This window comes from Cygnus atratus, chromosome 1 (assembly GCF_013377495.2).
Source record: "Cygnus atratus isolate AKBS03 ecotype Queensland, Australia chromosome 1, CAtr_DNAZoo_HiC_assembly, whole genome shotgun sequence".
In the NCBI taxonomy this organism is placed as follows: domain Eukaryota; kingdom Metazoa; phylum Chordata; class Aves; order Anseriformes; family Anatidae; genus Cygnus; species Cygnus atratus.
Genome location: NC_066362.1, coordinates 100,605,465 through 100,630,156, shown reverse-complemented (window position 1 = coordinate 100,630,156; position 24,692 = coordinate 100,605,465). Strand labels below are relative to the sequence as shown.

The 24,692-nt window shown below is 51.4% G+C and overlaps 2 protein-coding genes across 6 annotated transcripts; both read right to left on the bottom strand.

The window, feature by feature from the left end:
* Positions 1-5,200: 5,200 nt before the first annotated feature.
* On the bottom strand, positions 5,201-14,968 carry ENO2 (enolase 2). 4 transcript variants are annotated; one of them, XM_035545746.2, is made up of 11 exons: positions 14,848-14,968; positions 11,751-11,842; positions 10,787-10,890; positions 9,342-9,411; positions 9,056-9,189; positions 8,011-8,233; positions 7,338-7,535; positions 7,007-7,208; positions 6,693-6,801; positions 6,494-6,552; positions 5,201-6,146 (listed from the first exon to the last, which is right to left on the bottom strand). In XM_035545746.2, exons 2-11 carry the CDS (start codon positions 11,833-11,835, stop codon positions 6,077-6,079), a joined length of 1,254 nt encoding a protein of 417 aa, XP_035401639.1. In that variant the 5' UTR covers positions 11,836-11,842; positions 14,848-14,968; the 3' UTR covers positions 5,201-6,076. The 4 variants fall into 4 exon arrangements, with proteins under 4 accessions (XP_035401639.1, XP_035401638.1, XP_035401643.1 ...); XM_035545745.2 differs by having other exon boundaries at positions 9,342-9,431; positions 10,795-10,890; XM_035545750.2 differs by lacking the exon at positions 14,848-14,968 and having other exon boundaries at positions 10,795-10,890; positions 11,751-11,834.
* A 241-nt stretch (positions 14,969-15,209) lies between these two features.
* Positions 15,210-22,519, bottom strand: LRRC23 (leucine rich repeat containing 23). Of its 2 annotated transcripts, none has more exons than XM_050708422.1 (7): positions 22,346-22,519; positions 22,133-22,245; positions 21,078-21,331; positions 20,854-20,981; positions 16,528-16,658; positions 15,791-16,013; positions 15,210-15,541 (listed from the first exon to the last, which is right to left on the bottom strand). In XM_050708422.1, the coding sequence occupies exons 1-7, from the start codon at positions 22,448-22,450 to the stop codon at positions 15,518-15,520; spliced, it is 978 nt and encodes a 325-aa protein (XP_050564379.1). In that variant the 5' UTR covers positions 22,451-22,519; the 3' UTR covers positions 15,210-15,517. The 2 variants fall into 2 exon arrangements, with proteins under 2 accessions (XP_050564379.1, XP_035401499.1); XM_035545606.2 differs by having other exon boundaries at positions 16,528-16,664; positions 22,346-22,518.
* Positions 22,520-24,692: the final 2,173 nt, after the last annotated feature.

The window sequence follows — 24,692 nt, the reverse complement described above, 5'->3', positions numbered from 1 at the left end:
TCTCCCTGTGGGTTTTTCTGTAGTGCTAATCGCCGCTGCACCCAAGCATTTTAAAAACATCCATAACAATGTCCCCGCAACATCTTTGCAAGCTAATGGCTCCCTATGCTTTTGTTCCACACCCTCTTCCCAGCGGTACTGTACCACTGCAGGGTATTCTTACTTATCCTGGACACAGCACTGCTCTTGGTGCCTCTTGCTCCAGCGCCAGCTCCACTGGCACACAGCACTCTGTTGCACAATACAAACATGCCTCCTGTCTCCAGTTGTCGTTCATTTTTTCATCCGTGCTTCTCCTCATCCTACCTCTTTGTCTTGACCCTTGCTGAGAGCCTCCACCCTGCCAGCAGTGATCCTGGGATGCTTTTCTTCACCGCTACTTTCTGTTTTCCCTACATGGTACAGAGCATTGAAAAACCTATGGCTAACATTTGAAAAAAAAAATAAAATTTTGAGTCACCAGTCCGAAACATTTCAGAATACTGAGTATTTCACAAAGGTGTTACAGTGACAAGAATACACTTTCAATCCCAAGCACAGGTGTAAGCATTAACTACTCTAATAAGTGTCTCACCAAGGAGAGCTCTGGAAGACGAGAAATAATATTATTATTGCTGTTGAGGTAGTCACGTCTGCAATTATCACTGCTGTTTCAAACTGTCACCTTAGGAGCTCAACAGCCTTGCATCCCAAGCTGATAATGAGTGTGATCCTTAGAGGCCAAAGTGATGATTCAAGAAAGGAGGAAGATCTTGTCAAAATCTCTGCTTTGTGGACAGTAAACACAAATATCCAAATCAGTAAGGTAGCCTGTTGTCACCTGGGAAAAGCTGCCGTGAAAGCTACAAAATGGGACAAACAATGGCTTGTTATTGCTTCAGCATCTCCACATTCGATCTAAATAATCTTCTTGTATCAGTAGCAGCAGGCTGCCTGGTGACCCCGCCAAGTTTATTTAAACACAAAGCCAAGTCCCAGAAAGTATTCACATCATCATCTTCCGTAACTAAGTCAGTGCCTGAGATCAAAATTTTAGCTTAAACAAATTTAATTACCAAGATTTTAGTGTCCTTATTTACTTCAGGGGACAGGCAGACACCCCAAGACCTCACGAAAATTTCAGTAGGTTTAGCGCTGTTTCCAGAAGTTGCTGAAAGGTGGTGGCCTGTCTCCTGTGATGCCTGCAATCTTAGTTTATGAAATGACATCAGAGACATGGTTCAAAAAAGAAACAGGACCGAGGGCAGGGTAACAATTTGCATTTTGTGTAATCCTGACTTCTGAGGACTTAATTGTGGACAAAAAGCAGCACCTCCATTAATAAGGCTGAGTTTTTCAGCCAAAGGAACAAAAAACAGCAAGTGAGAGGATTGCAATGGGTGCTGTCGGTTCCCAAAGGCAAAAAACTATTTCCCCTTCTCAGCTCAGAAACCCTCACAAAATGATGTAACACTACACGCTACTCTGATTCAGAGGGGTTAGTGCAAGCGGGAAATGGACAAGTGAAACATGCGTCCTTGTGCGGAGAGACCAAGGTGGCCTGGTTGGGGAACACGGGAAATAAGATGAATTGAAATGCACAGATTGAAGACCTTGGACAAATCAGGAGCATTATTAGCTGTAGGAGGAAGGATACCTGACTTAGGGAGTCTGTGAGCCAGCTAGGAGGCTCAGCAAGTGGGCATCAAGGTTGCTTGGGTGGAGCTGGTCCTCCCTTGGGGTGGGCAGGCAGGCCATGCAGCATCCGTGGGGCTCTTCAGCTGCATTCTTCCACTGTTTCCTGATTCTGCTGTGGGACAAAGGGTAATCTGAGGAACGAGAGGCACTGGCTGCGGTGTATCCTTCTTACAGAAATATAGACGAGGGAGATGCTAATAAACTGGATGGAGTCCAATGAGGTGGTTAAGGTGCTGCAGCCCGTGGCATGAAAGGGGAAGCTGAAGGAGCTGATTCTCCCTGTCTGGAGAAAAGGAAGGTTAAGGGGGAACTAATCTCTCTCTTCAGTTCTTTGGTTTTTTGGGGGGAAGTGGGACTGAGGAGGTTATAGCAAAGTCAGAGCCAAGATCTTCTGACAGATGGACAGTGAAATGGTTTCAAAATTTGCAGGGAGGAAAATTCTAACTAGGTAAAGGACAAACCTCCTCCCTGAGAGTTTCAGCATGGGCACAGGTGCCCAGAGGGGCTGGGGAATCTCCCCTTGGAGATGTTCAGGAATTGTCTGTCCAGTGTACTGAGCAGCCTGACCTACCTGGGGTCAGCCCTGCTTCACGGAGGAGTGGAATGTCCAGACGTCCCTTGCCATCTCAATCCTTCTATGAAACTGTGGTTCTAAAAATATGCAGAGCCCCGTTTCCCCTTTTGACAGTACAGACACACAGCATGTAGTAATATCCTTGATGAGAAGAATAATCAAGCAAGCCCTCTAGCCTGTGCTAGGCCTGGGGAAAGGCTTTCTGTCACACAGACCCCAGCTAGGGCCACACAAGATGGTGTCTCTTGGCTTGTTCTCCAAAGCTCATACAAATAGTACTTGTGAGCTGGTGTTTATTGGTAAATGAAACAATGAAAAGGTAATAAACTTCATTGCCTAACATAAACAACCTCCCAGCAATGGCAGTCCCATGGTGGAGATGGCTTGGTGACTCCAAATGGAACAATGACCTGCCTCAGCTTACCATTTCATCAAGCTAATTGGGCCTGGGCTACAGCTCAGGGAGCTGTTAGTTGTGGAGGTTCATTCATCCGGGATTCTGGCAACCTCTAGAAGTGAGGAGGTGCAGAATGGCAAGGGTGGCAACGTCACCCATCACCCCAGTTCAGCTGTCTGAGACATATAATGCTCTGGGGAGCTGTTCTTTGCCCAGCAAAGTGAGCTTCATGATATCCTCCCGTGCAACCTGCCTGCATTTAGTCTTCCAGCGGCAGCACCAAACACTCTTCTTCATTCCTGTAAGGTGCTGAGCACATTATAGGAACTACCCAGCACCCAATTTTTTGGAGCTCTTGTCAAATGTTTAACAGAAAAATGTCTCTGACAGCCTCCTGCATTAAAGACATTGGTTTTGCAAGGTTTACTACCACTCCATCGTTCTGGAGAGAGACTAAACAAATAGTGGAGAAATTCAGTTGCTCCACATCGTTAAGGCTTCCCTGTGCACCCCACAACAACCCTTGTTCACTGACATTTCCCCTTCCAGCTCCTTGATGGGCACACACACCTATTTACCACTGAAAGAGCGATTCTGCAGGCTTCAGGGGGCTAGTGTTAAATCATCCCTTTAACAGCTAGACATTGCTCCGAAAACACCATCTAAACAGAATATGGTTTGAGAGTTAAAGGAAAACCAACCCGACAAATGTTTCCCTTAACAGATACTGCCGTATCTCCACCCCACCTCTGGATGCACATTACAGCACAGCAGCCTGACAGAGACAGCAGCTTATACAACAGGAGTCCTCAGGTGCAGGAATAACAAAGTATTGGGGCATTTCTATTACAAAGGAACTATAACCAAATCTCCGCCACTGAGGCAAAGGGAATGCGGTATATATCTTGTGATGTGCTGGCTGAGAATAAATATTTGTAGTGACCGAAGTAAACATACCAGTCGTATATTCTTTATATACATTGTGCTGTCAACGACAAACTCTTTTGATTTAGGAAAGCCACCAAGGTGAGGCACTGCTATGATGCAACGCATTCACTTCTGTGCTTTCACACGTCTTCCCTAAGGCAGGGACGTGGCAATACCTCACTGCCTCACTTCTCTAACAAATTATTTCCACAACGTAGGAGCATATACACACGGATACCCTGCTGCTACAGCGTGGCTGCGTTTGAATGGGCAATGCAGGCTACCTGGTGGACTTCACTTCCTTCCCTCCGCAAAAAGAGGGAGGGAGGGAATTAGGGAGGCTGGGGGGTGGAACGGGGAGGGGAGAAGCTCCAAAAACGCAACCCCAAAACGCAGCCGGGCCCGCGGCCACCTCACGGGCCGAGCCGTGCCGCTCCCTTCCCCCGGCATGGCGCTGGGACGCGGCTGCCCCCCAGGGGAGGGTGGGCGCCGGCGCAGCCTCGGCCTACCCCCGCCTACCTGCCCGGGGACCGCATTTTGAGGCGAGGCGAAGGCTCCGGCACGGGAAAATGGAGCTTTCCCCGCGGCCGTGCCCGAACTACAGCTCCCAGAAGGCAGCTGCGGCCCCGCCGCCTTTGCTGGCGGTCGCCGCGGCCCCGCGGGGCCGTCCGCGGGTGTGCGTGGGGTGTGGGGCGGGATGCGGGTGTTGGGGGGCACCCTCTGTGTTTGGGATGTGCTTGGGCTCCGCAGCTAGGCTGCTGCTCCCAGAGCCTGAGGGGGAGGCTTCACGGGGACCGTGGGTGAGAGGGAGGTGGCCTGCAGCTGGGGCACAGTTATTAATTACTGGGACACGAGCTGTTAATTGCTGGCAGGGTTTGTTACATGTTACTGGCGACCCTGCTGGATCCAACCTTCTTTCGACTCCGTTCTCCTTCCCACCCTCTTTTCTGTTGTGCCACAGCCTTTGTCTTCCCTCGATGAACGTACTCCTTTTCCTGCGCTATGTAGGAAAGAATCAGCAGTGAAATGCCAATGTTGATTTGTAAGTGTTGTCTTTAAATTTTGCAGTCCACGTTGGGACACAGCCTTGGGGCTTGTTGAACAACCTGTCTTTACCCTGCTCACCGTGAAAGACATGGCACGCAATGTGGTTAGGTGAGGAGCCTCCTGTAACGAAGTTGAGCAGGAGGTTTGCAGGAGCTGAGTGTGCCCAAGCACACAGAGGGGCTGCTGGCTGCTTTTTCTCTTCCAAAAACCTGTAGTTGCAGTTTACCATCACTAGATGTCAAGTGGGCAGCTGGCCTGCCCTGGGGTCTGACACGTCAGTGCAGAACACAAAACCCCTGCACAGCAGTTCTTCATGCAGTGTGGTTTGGTGGGGGATTTGCACCCTCCCACCTGCCCTTCCCTCGATATTCCCCAGCTGGGTGCACAACAGACAAGTTTGGCTCTGGGAAGGCTGTGAAAGGAGCAGGGGAGGGGGTACCTGGGCCTTGCCTTTCTCTTGTCAATCCCTTCTGTTTGCTTTAGTTATCTTTCCGCATGATCCTCTTCTGCTCTGATGGCAAAATGTTCCCATTCCCCAGATGCTGACACAGAGAAACATCAGGCCAAGCCAGGCATCTCAGGTGTGAAATACATTTTAATTGAGTTTAGGGTTCTGTAGTTTGTTGCTCTGCTGAGCATGGGCTGTCCAGAAGGTAAAGCAGACAGAGGTGGAGGAGAGGGTAAAGGAGTGCAAGAGGGATGGAAACAGAGAAGGTCAAGAGGAGCAAATGAGAGCATGTTAATTTTTATGACTGTGTTTTAATATATCGCCCCACAGTACTATGCGCTGACCCACAAGACCTCACAGAGCCCGGAGACTGACAGCACACACACAGACAGCCAGTGACGGACAGTGGTGCACTTCAACACCAAGCTGCTTGCAAGCACAGCTCAACACAGCACAGCACTCAGAGTGGAAGGAAGAGATGCTTGGGTCCCACCACAGCTCAGCACAAACACGCCTGGGGCACAATGATGCTGTAGGCCAGTACACATACACCTACACACATGCACAATGAGAGCGAGCCACTGGTGACACTCGTCCAAACACAGCTACAGGTGCGACACTTGTCCAAACACACCAGCCGACGCACATATGTTCACGGCACATACTTTGGTGTACAACGTAAACGCACTGGGCAGCACGCTCCCATAGTCTAATATGTGAACAGAGTGACTCAGACATGGCCCTGCACAAAAATAAAAGACACAAAATGCCTAGATCCAGAAATGCTTATGACCCCAAAGCAAGGGACAAGGTGCAGACCTCTCTTTCATCCTTCACCTGGGTACATCTAGCCAGGGATACCTGAACTCATGCGGCTCTGAGGTGAGAGGAAACCAGGTGACAGAGGGGGAAGAAAGAGCAAAAAAGAAAGCAGTGGAGGGACGGAGGATTCAGAGTCTGTGATGTGGGAAAGAGCAGCAGGGTGGCTATGCCCTGGGGACAATGTTCAAAGAACACTTGGGTTGCGAAAATTGTGTCCAGCAAAACGTGCTTCATCACCAAGCTCTTCCTCAATCCTGCAGGAGGGAGAGACAGCAAACATCAGGCCCTTGCTGTGAGGGAGCATCAGAGGCACCAGTGTTTGAGGGGTAGAGTGCATCAGACAGGAAGCTGAAATGGGACAGAGGAGCTCTGTTCCCACCAGCTGCTGGGGAGGGGGGAGCACACCACCATGCCAAGGAGGAGGGAAGGAAGGAAGGAGTCTGCTTCAGAGATCTCCCCAGGTTCCTACTTTCACCTCTGTACCTTGTCTTCTTAACATTTCCCCCCTAAGCCCATCCTGCCCTTGGGCTTCCAGCTTCTCCCACACCATTTAGTTATTCCCCATTCTCTCTTTTGTGTTTTTGTCCCTGGAGCCCCTTACCTCATGAGCTGGTTGTATTTAGCCAGGCGTTCAGACCTGCAGGGAGCACCCGTCTTTATCTGTAAAGCATTTCCCAAAACAAAACACTGTAAGGCACACTTATGACTTGCACCAGTTTCCCCATGGGGGGAGCAGGGGATGCTGTCTTCACACCTCTTCTTTTTCCTCCAAGCCTGTGCATAGCCTGGGTTTCACCTACCTGCCCAGTGCACAGTCCTACAACCAGATCAGCAATGAAAGTGTCTTCAGTCTCCCCAGACCGGTGACTCACCATCACACCCCAGCCATTCTCCTGGGCCAACTTGCAGCTGCAAGGAGCAAGAAATGCAATCAGTAGCTCCCCCTCCTATACCCACCACCTGAGTAGGGGGAGATCCAGGCACCCTCTCCTCCCACCCTCAGCATCCTCTCTGGTAGAGACACAGGTCTATTCTCCAACAAATAGCATGACACCCTGCTGCGGTTCTTCCCCAACCCTTTCACAGAACAGCAGGGGCAGCAGGGTGGACTCACGCTTGGATGGCCTCCGTGACAGATCCAATCTGGTTGACTTTGAGCAGGAGGCAGTTGCAGGCCTTCTCTTCAACAGCTCGCTCAATGCGCTTGGGGTTTGTCACCGTCAGGTCGTCTCCCACTATCTGAATCCCAACATTGGCTGTGAACTTGGACCAGGCCTCCCAGTCATCTTGGTCAAAGGGATCCTCAATGGAGACCACTGAAGGGACAACAGAAGAGACAAGAGTCAAAGCTTACCTTTCTTCCCATCCCCAAAACATGAAAGGGATGCACCCGTTATGCATGCAACACCAGTGCTGATTCCCGACTGCCAAGCAGAGCAGCTCACCTGGATAATCACGTACAAAGCTTTGGTAAAGGTCACCAAGCTCATCTGCAGAAATGTAGCGGCTTGGATCATCTGGGGACTTGAAGTCCAGGTCATATTTGCCATCCCGGTAGAACTCAGAGGCTGCCACATCCATACCGATGACAATTTTGTCTGTGTAACCAGCCTTGTCGATAGCTTCCTTGAGGAGCTCCAGAGCTGGAAGGAGGAGAGTTGCATTCAGGAGGGTCAGCTCACGCAGAGAGCTCTGACTTCCAGTAGGAACCTCCCCTAGGAAGATCCTGAGAGCAGGAGCCACTGAGAGTCTGATGGTGTGATGGGAGAGGGAGAAAGGAGCCCAGAGCACAGCAGAAACATGCCACTGGGCTGTGGATGCTGCATCCGAAGGGATGAGCAAGAATTAAAATACAATACCACAGCTTAGTGACAAGTCATGGAGGGGGCTTGTAAAGGTCTGCACATGTATGAAAGATTTGTATGGAGAGGCTGTGAACAGATCAAGGTCATGCCAAGGAGAAGGAGCTTAGAAGCCATCCCCTAACACAGGAGGAGGTCAATGTCCTCAAGGCATCATACTTTGAACCAATGTTTGGGGAATGCTGTGAGCTGGGTGTAGAAGGACCTTGGTCACAGCATTGCAGGCAGGGATACCCCATCTATGTGTGGCTCTCACCTTCACTGTTTTCCAGGATGTTGGGGGCAAAGCCTCCCTCGTCACCCACATTGGTAGCATCCTTGCCGTATTTCTCCTTGATGACACTCTTGAGGTTGTGATAGACTTCAGCCCCAATGCGCATGGCATCACGGAAACTTTCAGCTCCCACAGGCAGGATCATGAACTCCTGCATGGCCAATTTGTTGCCTGCATGGGAGCCTCCATTGATCACATTGAAAGCCTGGAAGAGTCCAGAAAAGAATCAGAGCTGAAGGAACCTATCTTGGTACCGCCTGGACAAGGTTCTCAGATGGGTAAATATGTCCATTCATTGCATACCATATCCCACAGAATAACATAACACATCAGCTGCAGAGCATCAGACCAAAGCCACATACAGCCCAGGGTCCTCCTTCTAACAGTGGCTTGAAGCAAATGACTGGAGAGGACTTTCCCACCAGTTTCCCTCTCAGAGTTCTCCCAAGCTGTATGTGTTTATCTGTGCATTCAGCAATGCTACATCAGTCTCTCTTCCAAGACCTTTCTCCTTGGCCCCAAGAAAATTTTAGCATCTACAATACCCTTTGTGAAGGAGCTTCACAGGGTAGCTACCCTTGTCTTGAACTGTGCCCCAGAGGGTTCACATGATGCCTCTCTGGTTCTTGCGCTAAGAGGGAGCAGCTGGTCCTCAATTAACCTCCACCACAATGTCTGTGTCCTTCTCAGCCCCTCTTTTCCATATTGAAGCCTCCTAGTTTACATAGTCCTTCCCTTTACAAAAGTTGGTCCACATCTTTTATTTCTCTCTTATCCTTTCCTGAGTCTTTTCCAGTTCCCCTCTACCCTTGTGGTGATGGGGAGGGCAGAACCTTATGCACCACTCCAGGAAGAGGCCTTTTGTTCTTGAGTCCTTCCCTGACAAATCTCAGGCTTTAGCTTGCTTTCCTGACAATGCATTCGGCTGATGTTTCAGTCTTGTATCCCTTCCTTCTCTACCTCCCAACACATTCTTTGAAGTTTCTTTAGAAGTTTCTGAATGTGGATGTCAAGGACAGAGTCTTACTGGCACAGGAAGGATGAGATCAGAGTTGCCAGCCAGGTCAGCAATATGCCGATACAGGGGGACATCCTTCTCTGCAGCTCCTGCCTTGCACACAGCCAGCGAAACTCCCAGGATAGCATTGGCACCAAACTTGGCTGTGGGCAAAAATTAGGAGTTAAGCTTCTCTAGTGCCTCCCTCCTGCCCCACAGGTGCCCTTGCCAGACCAGCCTTGGTCTCGACCACTCCAATCCTCCCTCCGCCCACCTGTGCTCTTTAATTCCCAGACCAAAATAAATAAAAAATTACATTTGTTCTCTGTGCCATCCATCTCAAGCATCAGATTGTCAATCTTCTCTTGATCTACAACAGAGAGGCCCTGCAAGAAAGAAAGAACTCCTGAGAAGGGGAGGTTGAGAAGAGTAGTTGACTCTCCTCTGTGAGGAAGGAGATGTTGATGCAGCAGCTGGGGATACATGGACGTTTTTTTTGGCTTGTGGGGGAATATATACACACAAAGCTCTGGATATCAGTGCCGTGGCATGTAGTCAGATTAGGTAATCAGGATGATGTTACTGCAGTGCGGTGTAGATGCACCTGCGTTGGATAAAGGATCAGCAGCAGCCCAGGCGAGGCCACACAGAACTCAGCACACAGGACTCACGTGAGGATTTACCCAGCCTTTTGGCAGCTTCCAGGGAGCTTTGTGGTGCTATGGCTACACAGAAGCTTGGCAAAACAGTACATGCTCAACCCCAAGCAAGCGAATGTAAACTGGACGGAGCCGTGCCTGGGAAGGAGGTGGAGAGCAGGGTGAGGGCCAACACGGGGAGCCCTCCACCAGGCCACGCATTTCTCAGGGCTGAGGGGAGCTGGGCTCTCAGCCAGACCCCTCACAGGCTGCATGGGGTGCGATGTGTGGCATTAGCTCAGCTCTCTTCAGAGGAGGCTCCAGGTCTTTGGCTGTGAAGGGCTTACAGATGTGACACCACCCACCACTCTGCAAGGCCGCAGGCTGTGCAGGGGGTGCTGCCAGATCTCGCAGAGGTATGGTCATCGCTCACCACACTGTGAATGCTACAGGAGAAGAAGGTGGGACAAAAGGGTGTGAGGTTGCAGACGTGTGGATGGTATTAAGTGCTTGAGGAGGAGCACATCTGAAAGAGGGAGAGAGCTCTACGTGGAGCACCAAGGGCATTAGTTAGGCCGTACAGATGCTGCAGTGGAACAGGTAGGGTTAAATCCTTTCTACTCAGAGAAAAGATCCCTGCGGACACATACAAGCATGAAGGGCAGGGGGGTTTGCCCGGGTTCACAGAGCATCACTGTGTCTGTCAACCCAGTGAGATGAAGAGAGGCAGAAACAGAGATCAGGTGGAAAGAGACGGAACAGAGTAAGCGTTCAACAAGGGAGAACAAAGAGAAATCCTTACAGAGCCCACGAGAGCTGGGGCGACAGTGCTGTTGATATGATCCACGGCCTGCAGGACCCCTAAAGAAAGGAATAGACAGAGAAAGAAAGAGAGAGAGAGAGGGTGAGGCAAAGAAGAGAATGGAGAGAGGGAGGGAGAGGACCAGTAGATAGTCTGAGAAAGGGAGACAGTGAGGGGAAGGTCGAGGCCTGATCTTTCACGTGACACTAAGCCTGTGCCTCCAAGGTCCCACGGAGGGCACATTACATTAGTGGATGAGCAATACCCTCCGGTGGAGCCCCCTGAGCAGGCAGCCCCAGATACAGGGTGCAGAGCAGGCACCTCCCCACCTTTTCCAAGGAAACGGGACTTGTCGTTATCTCGTAGCTCCAGTGCTTCGTAGATACCAGTGGACGCACCGCTGGGGACCGCTGCTCGAAACATGCCTGAGGGAGAGCAAAACATATGCGTGAGTAGAGCAGAGGACGAGAAGGAGAGAAAGCTTTCATGCGTTCTGCTTCTGGCGAAAAGACACTGCAACCATGTATGCCAACAGCCCCACTGGCTGCACATGGCTGGTCTTGTCAGAGGTGGAACACCAGAGTAAGAGAAAGAAATCCACACAGTGTTTCCAGACTGGTAAACCTGGATCTCAGCCACTAAGCGGTCTGCGCTGTTCCCAGGAACTACAGATAACATGCAGAAATCTGACTTTTCAGCCCTCATCCTGGTACGCCTACCTGCACACTTCCAGAGGCAGACTGACACACAGCTGCCAGACTGGGGCTGGATTTTTACCTCAGTGAAGAAAGAAGAGACTAGTTGGATGCCACTCACACTCCTCACACCTCTCATCCCACCTAGCTTTTGGCCCAATGCAGTTGCAGCTCTTCCATTTGAGACACATATATGCCTGCACAGAGATGTCAGGGACAAACCTTCCCACAACTTCATGAGCATGGCCATGGATGTACTTCCAAACTTGTAGTGTGTCCCAGGAGCAAAAGAACAGCTGCAGGAGGGCATTGCGTGGATAGAACATAAATATATATATAATTATGTCTACATTAATGAAACTAACCACCCCTGCTACTATCAGACACCTGGGCCAAGCCATCTGCATGGCACTCAGCTGCATATGTCTCACAGGACCACAAGTAGGAACCAGAAGATTTTTCTCTTTCCCTGGGATGCCGTCTGTTGGCAGCTCACTGATCCTACATGCTCTTGGCCGAGGCTGCTGTGCAGACCCAGCCCCTCTGGCACGGGCAGGACTTACCTGCACCTCTCATCCTCACCCGCTTACCTTTGTGTGTGTACAAGTCCACCTCAACAGTGGGGTTCCCACGGGAATCCAGGATCTCTCGGGCGTGGATCCTCTCAACCGCCATGGTGAATCTGTGAGCAGAAGAGAAGATAATGCTCAGTTCTGAGCTGCTCTGAGAGGCCTCAGACTGTACTCAGGACCTGGTGCTCACCCTTCTAATGTCTGGGCAGCAAGAAGGATGCTCAGGGAAGAGCTATCTTAGGGGCTGGAACTCAAACTCCAAGCAAATTTAGACTAGAGGGGAGATGTGAAAACTGCAATCCAAAGCCCAGAATATGGGAACCTACCCATATTTTGTCCAGGAGCTGATGCTCTGTTTCAGTCCATCCTACCCCTTTACCTCAGACAACAAGCAGGGAGCTCCCCACTCTTGCCCTGTGCAGCAGGTATGTGCCCCCCCTTCCCAGGGCTGATGGTGGGAGTCAGGGCAGCAGGCACAAAATGCCACAGAAGCCCGGGCAGCAGAGAGAGAGGGCTGAGCTGGCACAGCCCCAGCCTGGTGCCGGGGCTCCCAGCACCTCACCTTTCCCCACGGGGGGTGAGGAGCATACCTAGTGGGCCCAGGGGAGCCCGTGCTGTGCCTCTGCCTCTCCTCACCCCTCCACAGGCCGCAGCAAGGGGAGCTGCCCCAGGAACGCGCCATCCCGCAGGGCAACGCGGCAGCCCGTGTGAGGGACTGGGCCGGCCGCACCGAGGCCCGGCGACCTGGGCAGCCATTTTGCGTGAGGATGCAGTGCCTGACACAAAGGAGGAACAGCTCTGAGGGCAGAGGGAGGGAAACATGGCTGGGCCAGGTGCTGGGGCTGCCCCCAGCTCATGGCCCCACCATGCCTGAAAGGATGCAGGAGGTGTCTCCATCTGACGGGGGTGGGGGGGCTGAGGGTGAGGAAATCTGACATTTTGGATGCAGCCGTTGAAACCTGAGGAGGAAAACAGGCTTGTGGTTGAGGATGGCCATTTGGGAGAGCTTCTTTTGCTGGAATTTTCTCCCTAGGGTCTCCAGAATAGCTCTGTCCACCCCATCCCACCTTCCTATTCCCCCAGACTGGCCTTGCATGTCTCCTCACTTCCCGCAACTAGCTGCAGGGCTGTGCAATGTCGGGGAGCAGCCCCGCCAGGAACGAACAGGATCCTGCCAAATGTCTGTCGCTGCCACCCCCTGCCTTCGCCAGCTTTTCTCCCCCTGGATCCCCCAGATGATTCATTTAAAACTGAGTGGAGCTGGAACCACGTGAACTCACTGCAGGGGCCAGGCGTGGGGGGGCAAGCATGGGGCAGCAGGTGTTTTTTTCTCAGCCAGAATCATGCCTTGGTCTGTGTGCATGGGGTACGGCCAGCACAGGAGCTTGGCCTATGTGTGTTTGTTGGGGCTGCTGCAAAAGGGCATCATGGCAGGGAGAGGGGCTAAGAAACAGGCTGGGGAAGCCAGGGTCAGCTCCTGATCCCGTTGCCCCTGGTGCACGGAAATCACAGGGATGTGAGGAAATCACACTGCTTTGAAGTTTCATCAAAAGCTTGCGGTGCTGGGGAGTTTCGGTGGGGGAAACCAGGACTCTCTGAAGCCTATGCGGGGGCCCTTCACGGTGTCCATCTGGGCTGGGATCCCCCTCAGCCGTGCTGGCAGCGCTCCTCACGCCATCTGGCACACACCGCAGGAACTTCCTCCGGAGCCGTGCCTGCGCAGCTGTGAGCTTCCTTCACAGCAGTGCCCTGGCTGTGCCCCAGCAGCCTCCGCAGGGGAGGGAGGACCAGCACCCTGTTAAAGTGACTCTTGGCACAGCGGGGGCCTGACGACAAGACCTGTGTCAGATGCAGTGCCCCTGTTTATGTGATCATGTCGCTCCCGTCACATCCCTCTGCCTGCATCCACCTGCCCTATTTTGGGGCAGCTCCAAGGAAGCCAGATGACAACCTTGCTAGCCCCACTCCATCACTAGCTGAATCTCTTCTTCCTCCCCCCCCCGCCCTTTTCTCCACTTCTGCTGCTTCCCCTTGTCCCCCCTGCTGTTTGCCCTCTGTCAAACAGTGCGAAGAACCACCCTAAAATCCCTGGCGTCAGCTGCACTGTCCTGAAAGGAGGTCAGAGGCGGATAAGCTGGGATAAGGGATTGGGACAGAGCCATAGCTGGGAACCCGTTGACACAGTGAAGAGGAGAGGGCAGCCAAGCTGGAGGCAGGGCAGCCTCCCTTGAGCAAGGGCTGGGCAGGGCACCCTGGCATTGCCCTGCTGCATCGCCTTCCCGCGGGCGCTGCTTCGTGGCGGTGCCAGTCACCAGGGCACTGCCTGAATAAAGTCCATGCTGCAGCAAGCCCCCTTCCCTGCCAAGCAGGCCAGCACTGCACATACCTCTCCCCCAAGCCACCACCACCACCAGTCCTGCGAGCTGAAGACCCGGTGCTGCTGCGATTCCCCCGGGCTGGGCACTGCTCCCAGGAAGCCCGCACTGCTGCAGTGTCGTGGCTGATGCAGCTCTCTCCTGCTCGACTGTCACCTCCTCTCCCCGCTGCCCCCCTCCCCCTGTGTAGTGTGGGGTTGCGATGATAAGAAAACGTTTCCCCTCCTCCCTCCTCCTCCCAGGGACCAGGCTGCGCTCTTGTGTTTGTGTCAACACCTCGGGAGACTGGAGGACGGTCTGCTCTAAGGCTGGGTCCTTTCCCAACTGATACCCAAGCTGAGCTCTGCCTCTCCCCACTACTAACCCCTTCCCCCCGGGTAAAGCTCCATCCCACAGCATCTCCCTGCAATGCCCTGGGAGCACCACCTATGTTTGCTGGTTGCCCCCCCCCCCCCCCCGAAATTGCCCATATTCACGTCTGAAATGATCCTTGCCGGGTGGTAGGGAAGGAGGGAGTACCTGAAATTAAAATACGAAAGAAAAGTGAGCAGGGTGGGGGTGAGGAGAAATCGGTGGGAGGAGCAGGGGGAGGAAGTGAGGGGAGTTCAGTTGCTAATGCCGCTCACCCGTGGTCCTTCTCTGCAGGGACCCAGGTACGTGTGGGGTTTGGAGGGCACCGGGTGGGGGGCACGGGCACGCATGCAGTGAGGGGGATGCTGGCCACGGGGAGTTACACTTACCTTCCTAGGGCGGGGGTGAACGAGAAATTGAGAAAGTGCTGGTGGAGAGGAGAGAGGATGGAGCTGAGGAGGGATGCAGGACCTCAAGGGGAGATGATGTGTCCTCTAAGCCAACGGCAGCGGCGGCAGCAGCAGGATGGAGCCGCCCCTGATAGGGCCGGGACAGCAGCATGTGACCCGGAGCTGCGATGAGTCAGGATTTAGCAAAGCTTCGCAAACAGCACGTAGAGGATGGAGAGAGAAAGAGAGAGAGACAGACAGGGCACAGATAGAGACAGATGAGGGTGAGAGAGCCGGGGAATAGGAGTGGGTGGGCAGGATAAACAATTCCAGACACTCCAGTCTCATTAATTATTTTTATTCAAATCAGAAAGTCTTGTAGGATTTTTGGAGCCATAAATCAAACCACACAACTTGTAACTCTCCCCTTTCCCCTTTTCCCTCTTGGGCCTGCTTAGCATATATGCATGCAGTGACTGCAGAAACACTGCAGTAACTTAGGGCAGCACCCAGGACCAGGGTGGGTAACCCTCCTCCCTTCGCCAGGGGCAAAATGAGGCGAAGGTAGCTCTGACGCCTGCAGCTCTTGCTTTGCCAGCCACACACGGGGGAAGGCATCTCCAAATCTTCACAGGAAACAGGTATTAAAACCCGGGGTCACTCAGTCATATCACCCGGAGAGATCCCTCCGTTTCTTGAAAAAGGAAAGAAGATGTTAAACGCCTGACTTCTTTTCCCCTTTCACCTCTCACTTGTGCTATTGAGGCCAGGAATGGCAAGCAGGTTGTGAAGCCCACTCTGTTGCAGGCTCCTCTGCCCTTGGGACTGACCTCCCTCAGCCCTTTCATCATGTAATCTAGAGGAGGAGGGGCTTATCAGCATGTCTGATCCTCTGTCTTTACATACTTCTTACTCCCCACTCCCTGCCCTGTGCCGTTCTTACCTTTTCCTCTTCCTGCCTTTTCTGACGGATTTCATTTGCCTCTGCACGCTCATCTTGCTCAAATGATTCCTTGTCGAGGCGTTCCAGGCGTGGCAGCAGGACCAGGACCTCCAGCCGGTAATTGGGTTCATCAGAGCATGGATTGTCCAACAGCACCAGCGCCTGCAGCATGGGGAGTACCTGCAGTTTTGCCACTTCCTGGAAGGTGCTGATCCCATTGTTCCTTTAGAAAAGGGAGCACAGTGTGCAGTAGAGATACACGTAAGTAAGTCGAAAGGACCCCTCAGACCAGTAAGTTGACAAGACAAAGCAAAACTTAGCAGCATGACAGACCATAGACCTGTGATCTAAGATCTAGATCTGTCTGGAGCTCCCCAAAGTGGGGGACAAAACCAACATCTCCTCTGTAGTTCTCTGTGCTCGAACAGCCCATTGAATTGTCTGATATTGCTATTTCCCTTTATAGCAAATGCCTGGAAGTAAAGGGCACTTGTGGTCAGGGCCAGTACACGAAGGAAAAGTATGATGTGGGATCTGAGAGTAACTGGAGAGGTAGATCTTTTCAGAGAAGCTTGAAAAAGCCCTGGCTGTTACAGTGCTAGATAGCTGAGCTAGGTAAAGGCTGTAAAGTTCAACCCATTCAACTTCCAGAGAAAACAGAAAATCCTAATGACCTAAATGGGAGTACAACCTGATGAAAGGGTCTCTAGTCCCAACACGAAGCAAGGAGGACCCACCGTAGATTGAGGTACTGCAGGCACTTCATGCTGCTACAGAATCCATCCAGGGTTTCAAGCTGGTTGTCACGCAGGTGCAGAGTTGTCAGCTGCTCCAGCGCCTCAAGGCCCTCAAGGCTCCTGATAGTGTTCTGAGCCTCAGCAGGGAGACAGGAAGACAGCAGGAAAAAGAAGAGCACACAGGAGAGGGAACAGCAGTTATTTCTGGTCTGTCAAGCTCTTTCTACCCTTCAGACTCCCTACCACTCTTAAGCAGCCTTCTCTGAAGCTGGGCATCATACATACATAACAAAGGAGGAAAGAAGGCTACAAAAACCGCACTGGAAATTTTAGAGAGAGAGGATGAAATACCTTGAGAATTTGACTGCAGCTCTAGGCTTGCACCTCTGTTTAGGATCTTTGATGCCTGTTAGACTCACAGAAAGTTAGATGGGAAGGGACCCCTGGAGGTCTCTATCTAATACCTTGCTTAGAACCAGGCTAACTCCAAGGCTATGTGAGGTTGCTCAGGGCCTTGCTTGAATGAGGTCTAAGTATTCAGGTTCAGGGACCAAGTTTGCTGAAAAAGAGTTTCCTGTACCATCACTTGGTGACTGAGACAAAAAACATGCCAGATGAGACTTTTTTTTCCAACACAGCCTCTATTTATGCTGGTAGAGATGTGCCATGATTCAGATTTACCAGGGCATGTACTACTGAGTCACCAACTCTACTGCCAGCACAACATCCATGGCAGTGCCTAATCTGAGCCCCTGAGCAACTGTGTGGAAAGCAAGGACCTGAGCATAGCACAAATGTATTTAAGGCATGAATCGTCAGCCCCTCTCAGTCACACAGTCCATGTAGTCCAGGGATCTTCCAATGTCAGCTGCTTCTCTTATGGGAGAAATCTTCTGCCAAGAAGTCTCCCCTTCTAATCCTCTAGAACAAGAAGCAGGCTGCATGATCCTGGCAGAGGCTGCAGGGATCTAGGGGTTGTTGGTTGATTTAAGTGTTTCTTAGTATAAAATTTATTAGCTGTCCAAAAGAACAGCTTCTTGCAACAAATCTGACAATTTTATGGCAGGAAGAATTTGTCTTATCAGTTTAAAATTTCCCATCATTGATTTCATTCACTTCACTGTGATCTGTTTTATGAGATAGGGAAACACAAAGTCCTTAATTTCAGCAATAGTTTCACAGCACATTTTTGGATGGAAAAGACCACTAGAGGCCTCCTGCCCAACCCCGGGCCAGCAGCAGTGCTAGCATCAAAGCTGGATCAGGATGCTCATGGTGTTGTGCAGCCAAATTTGGGAAATCCTTGGCAATTACATCATCCCCGCCACATACTCCAGCCCAGAGCTGAGCAGACTTCACTTGCAATTGTGGTTTAGGGCTGTAGTCTCTAAGGATGCAGATACATGAACGGGAGACGGAGAGAGCTACCATCTGTGTTGGGAGAGTTAGTTTTCTCCATATTGGCTGGAATGGTACCATGTTTAGGATTTAGGAGGAAAATAATATTGATAGCACACTGATGTTTTGGTTGTTGCTGAGCAGTGCTTGCGGAGTCAAGGACTTTTTAACTTCTCATACTGCCCTGCTAATGAGGAGCTGGGGGTGCACAAGAAGCAGGGACACAGCCAGGATACTTGACCCAAACTGGCCAAGGGGATATTCCATACCACGTGATGTCAAGCTCAGCAATAAAACTGGGGGGAGATGAGGGAGGAACACATTGTTTCTTGGGGTCTGGCTGGGCATTGGTCAGCTGGTGGTGAGCAATTGCATCACTTTTTCCTTCCCTTCCCTTCCCTTCCCTTCCCTTCCCTTCCCTTCCCTTCCCTTCCCTTCCCTTCCCTTCCCTTCCCTTCCCTTCCCTTCCCTTCCCTTCCCTTCCCTTCCCTTCCCTTCCCTTCCCTTCCCTTCCCTTCCCTTCCTTTCCTCTCCTCTCCTCTCCTCTCCTCTCCTCTCCTCTCCTTTCCTTTCCTTTCCTTTCCTTTCCTTTCCTTTCCTTTCCTTTCCTTTCCTTTCCTTTCCTTTCCTTTCCTTTCCTTTCCTTTCCTTTCCTTTCCTTTCCTTTCCTTTCCTTTCCTTTCCTTTCCTAAATCTTTATCTCAGCCCACAAGTTTTAACTTTTTTCTCACAATTTTCTCCCCCAGTCCCACTGAGAGGGGAAGTGAGTGGACAGCTGTGTGGTGCTTATCTTCCTGCTGGGCTAAACCACAACAGTGTCACTGTGCTCTGTTCCTTTTCCATACCCAGGCAGTGATATGGTGCAAGCCCAAGTTTAATAAAAGGGGCACAGTCTGAACTGGAGGGGTGGGAGAGCAGTTCGGGACAGGGTCACTTTGGGAAACGACATTTTGTGGAAAAGGAGGACTTCAGTGGAAATTGGACAAGGTAGACTCTGGACCTGCTGGGCCAAGTAAAGAGGATAATTCAATGAGAAAAGAAGGAAAGACTGAAATTTAGTGAAGGTACTGTGAACAAATTAAAAAAGCCAGGATGGATTTGTAAATTTCACTTCAGAGGAAATCAGGAATGTGTGTGGGAATTAGCGTGGGGAGCTCACAGACCACTGGTCTGTGAAATGAATAGCAACCTGCTATCACTCTCGCTTTCTCCACTACATCAGTGTAAATAGTTTTAAAGGCTTTGGCCCTGCAAGCACTAACAGGACAACGCAGAACGGATTTTTCCCCTATTTTTTCTTAAATCAAAGAACATTACAAATGACACCTTTAATTAAACGATCACATCATCACCTCACCTAATATACCAGTTCCTCACATAGGTGTGAAGGCTCCATTTCATATGGAAAGCTATTATAATATGTTCCCCATGACTCCCTCTCCACTTCTTGCATACCCCAGCCTTGCTGTAGCTAGTCTTTGTCACTGCTGCTGGACAATGAAGAGGAAGTAACACAGCCCTACTGACAGCAGTGATCTTGAAGCTGATGCAGTTTGAAGCGCCACATGGTACACAATCAGCTCCTGGTTTTCCAGCCAGTGGGTAGAACTTTGTGAATGCTAAATTTCTTTGGTAACTGTGTCATACATTAACCAGATTTGATTTAGTTCCTTTAAATTGACCTTTGAATTCCTAACGGATGGATGCCTTGAACCCTGTCCTTGCGGCATCAGCTTCATCTACCTATGGCTCTCGTAATACCAAAATCTTTACACAAGAAGCAAAGCAGTACTGGAAAAGATCCCTCTCCAAAACAGTTTAGTAAGCAGGTGGACATGGGAGACAAATTCAGGCCCACAAGACTCCTGAGACATTAGTCATTTTTTCTAGTTTTAATAATCATGTCTTGCAGTTTGCCTGCTTCAGATGTGTAGCTCAGGAATTCCTCGGCCATGTCAGGAACTTTCTTTAAATATAGATGCTGCTTTTCCTTCCCTCCAATCACCCACTAAAGTGACTGGTTTTACTTAGAAATTGTATATTGTATCTAGTGACTTATCCACTTCATCCCTTCTTCCAGCACCTGTAGCCCTAAGATCGAGTTTTTCACCAGAAAATAGAAGGCAATCTGAGCAAGCAATCTCCTCAGTGCTTTCTGTCAGGGAGTACTGAAGAAACGAAACCCTGTAGCTTTTGAAAACCTTGATCATCTTTAATTGCTTTTTCAGAGGTAATGACTCAGGATACCAATCTAGACTTTGCAAGTTGTAGTACTGTGTGATATATGGGAGTAAGCTAACATACTTGCTTCACTTGTGTCTCTAGGAGTAAATGTTCCCTGAGGCAATTGTTTATGATATAAGGAAATTGCTTCTTCTATCTTAGTTTCACTGTGATGTTTAATCGGTTTCTTTTCTGGCAGCTGAAGATATATGTGAATCATATCACTGCGCTGTTGTTAAACTCATATTTGATTAGGCCCATCAGAGAGGAGAAAGAAGTATCACCTCCCCCTGTGCCACCCAGAGCACACCACTGACCTCTGAGGTCCTGCAGCAAGCGGAGTGTGACCTTGCCTAACACTGCCAGGAAGAGAATACTGCTGTCCCTTAGGTGGCTGAGAAGGAAGAACGCAATGCACTGAACATTGCTAGCTTCCCTGCTCTCTGCAGAGCAATTACTGGTCAGTTGCTACTTCTTTTGCACTGTTTGAGCAGACATAATAGAAGGATCTACCCAAAAGGAGAGACATTTGTTTCTGTAGCTCTCTGAATTCTGTTCCTCTCAGGCTGTGAAGATTGAACTGAATGGGCTAGCATGTAAATTATGCTGCTTTGAAGGGGACAGTGTCTCCCCTCCTCCCACTGCCTGAATTTGCCAGGCTTTGCGGCATCTCACTCCCATTTCCCAAGCTAGCTGATCCCTTACCAGATAGAGGTTCTTGAGCTTGGGAAGACTGAACCCTGCTGTGCTCTCTAGCTTGTTTCCTCGCAGCTCCAGGTTATGCAGGCTGAACAGCGCTTGACTCAGGCCCAGCGCTGTCCGGATTTTATTTCCTGAGTGCCAGAGGAGGAAGAAACGATGCGAGAGTTAATCCCACTCAAAGCAAGCTTCCTATGTGCACAAGACTAAAGAGAGGTGGTCTGTATCACCTTTAAGGCTGAGGTTGGCTAAGCAGGGGTGAGTAATGCCTTCCATATCCTTGATGTGGTTGTGAGCAAAGCTGATGATCTGGAGGTAAGGCAGTTCCTGCATGCGGGCACTGGTAAGCAGATTCCCATCCACCTTCAGCCAAAGCAGGTGGGTTAGGCTGCTCAGTGGAGACAAATCTTGCAGCTTGTTCTCTGACAAATCCACATACCGCAGGTGAATGAAGCATTCAAGGAGGCTGATGTCTGTCAAGTCCCTATGGGAGAGAGGATGTGAATAAAACACCTCTCATATTCCCCCCCTGCTGCCAGCTCCTCACCACACTGGGAAGGAAGGCTTCCTCCTCTCCCACTTCCCTGCTGTCCTAGGAAGCCTTGCTTGAAGGAGGAAAAAGGCAGGCAATAGGGACAGGCCAGATATGCTGTAAACAAGGCTGAATGCCTTGGAGTGGACCTGTGCTCCTGGCACAGGGAGTACTTCTTCCCATTGAACTGTAGCTGTCAGGAGAGGGAAGAACCAGAGCAGAAAAGAGGATAAGCCTGGGGGATGGGTCTGTTAAGACAGCAGTGGCAACACCAAGGACTGCGAGTAAGGACCTTCCTAGTGGGAAAAAGCCAGTCTAGTCACCTATAGGGCTGGTCTTACTGAGGTCTGTTAGCTCTAGGATTATTTGGATGGGGCTGAGGCTCCAAACTGCCCCAAAGCCATCATGGCACTGTACTACTTACAAGTGCATATTTTAAAGTTTAGCAGCTATCTGGAGTGGATATTTCTTAAAGTGTCTACGGAGAGGGTGCCCTGCTCTGGAGCCCATAGAGACCACAGTCTAGAGCAATGGATGGGCTCCTCTCACTCTGTGGGGACACAGACACCAGTGTGTCAGGCTGTGGTGGAGGCTCGGGGCTGAATGTGGAACAAGCACAGGCTGGAAGCAGGGCAGCATGGTGAACATGCCCTGGAAACGCTCCCGCTGCTCGAGGCCAGTCACTGACGGCCTGTGGCTGCACGGAGGCGCGGAGAGGAGGACTTCTCCTCCTGCGGCGCGTCGTGCACTCACTTGTACTTGGCTTCAAACTTGACGTAGGCGTGCGCCAGGCCGTTGCCGGTTTTGCAGAGGAGGGAGAGGCCCTCCTTCAGCATCTCCTCGGTCAGGGGGCAGTGGGCCAGCGCCTGGGGGACAGAGCACAGCGCAAACACCGGTAAATGGCGGCCAGCGGAGGCGAGGCGAGGCCGGCTGCCCCCGCCAGCTCCAGCACGGGGTCTCCCTCACCTGCTCTTCCTCCTCCTGCTCCGACAGCGCCTCCTCCTCCTCCTCCTCCTCCTCCTCCTCCTCCTGACGGAGGTGCTCCTCCTCGCTCAGCTCCTCCTCCTCCATCTTCACGGCCCCCGCTTCCCACCCGCAGGAGGCGAGGCCGCACCGGGACCCCCTGCCCCGAGCGGCGGCCGCTGCGCTGCCATGGGAGCCGGGGGCGGGCCCGGCGCCTCCGCCATAGCAACCGTGCTGACCGGCAGCGCCGGGCCTCGGCCCCGATTTTCCAGTATTTTCCCCGATTTTCCAGTATTTTCCACACAGGGTCCTGGCGAGCGCACCCTGGAATCAGCGCCCCGCTTCCCGCAGCTGCACGCAGGGCGCTGCTGTGCCCCGCTGGGTGATGCGAGCTACCTATGGCTCCTTCCTTCGCCACCCTTCTGCTAACAGCCCTCCCGCCTGATTCCCGTGGCTCGCCGCCCTAACTGCAGTGCCCTGTCATTTTCAGTAGTAAATCGCATTTGGAAAGCACAGGGCATGCCTCAGGCTTCTTCGGAATCACTTCGCGATCCCTCTCGACACTTCCCAGCACTCCCGGCCCTTCCTAGCTCGGCGACATCCACAGCTCATAGGAGCGCATTCAGAGAGTCGAAGGATAATTTCGGTGGGAAGGGACCACCAGAGGCCACTCGTCCAGCCCCCTGCTCCAAACCGGGCCGGCCTCAGAGTTGCGGTGTGTGATGCTCACCCCCTGGGTGAGCACCTGCAAGGCTGTGGGGCTGGGGAACGAGCGCCGGCCGACGGTGCACAGCACCCCCAGAGCCAGGAGCTCTGATGGCTGCCCGTGTTTTGCAGTGAATACCAAAGTCCAAGGCCCTACTCCCTTCCTGCACTTTGTCCCCTCGCAGACTCTGGGTAAAGTCCCTGCATGGTCAGTGCCACGCTGGCTCTGCTGCTCAGCGTGTGCTGCTCGTGTGGCCAACACATGACTGTCAGGCATGAGAGTCTCAGGCTCCTGCAGCTCGTGCATCAGCTGCCGTTCCTGCTGCAGAGCACTCCTCCCGTGCTCAGGACCATGAGCAAGCCACCACCAGTGTCCCCTGCCTCATCCCTTCCTGTAGCTGCTTGACTCCCCAGTGCCGATCTCTTTCCCTCACCTGCATTCACTCCCTGGTCATTAACCCACACATTATGTGGTGTTTTTTTTTTGTTTTTAAACCATTATATCTCCTGCAAAAACAACCCACCATACTTACACATACAACAGCTTTCTAGCTGTTGCTTTTGTTTTCTAGGAGCTTTAGAGCTCCTTCAGAGAATTCTTAGAGTCAGCGCAGGAAGAAAAGCAATGACATGCTTTTCTTCCCATTCCTCTCTCCTTTATGTGGAAGAATGGACTGGAAGAAGTAATGTGTGCCTGTATGCACACGTTTTATGTGAGTCTTACAATAGCAACATATGGTTTAGTTGTCTTGTTTCCAGATGATCAAAAACCTTTTTTAGGCAAGACAAATTATATGAGGAAACTGAAATCTTTAAAACAGAATTTTTATTCCGGGTATACAAAAAAAAAAAATCCCGAACTATACTGATCAGTAAGGAGGCAGCTGTTAGGTTAAGTGGTAAAAGCTCCTCTGCATACCAAGAAAGGAGCACAGAGAGACAATAGCAGAAGGGGGAGACAGAATAGTACCCTGGCTATTTGTAGTTTGCTAGTGGACATCTGTTCCGTTCAGCCAGAGGGGCATGGGACAAGGCTGCCAGCACTGTCTGGGTTCATGCAAGTGCTCTGTCTGTCTGAGTCACTGGTGTGGCCATCCACATATGTATGCACATATGTGATGCACAGGTGTGTTTGTGCTTGTGCCTACTGGGAATGAAAGCTCAGCCTGGCCCCCGGCTGGAGCTGAGGGCACGGAGCTGTGGCTGCCTCCTTTGGGCTGTCACATCTGGCACAGTACACTTTCCACAGCAGCATCACATTCAAGATCCAGCTACTACAATTCTCAGTGAGGGTGAGGATCTGGCGGTATTTCCACTCGACAGAGCTGTGGTCCTTTCTGCCAGAAAGCATGCAAAAAGAAGAAAACCGAGATCGTTGCTGATGCAGAGATTAGTGTCCATGACTTTATTCCTCATTAAATGTTTTTGTGCGTCTGTATTCTCCTGAAAACAGCGAGAGCGATGCTCGGCTCCCATCTGTTTTGTCTATGTAGGTCACTTTCCTGGGCTCTTGCCGAGCTGCTCTTCAGGCAGGGTTGGGCAGCAGCAGAGCTGACAGCAGAGCTGCAGCCTGAGGCTCGTCCTGCGAGTGCCCCTGCACGCCGGCTGCTGGCAGCCTTCAGGCACAGTCCATGTCCCTGCAAGT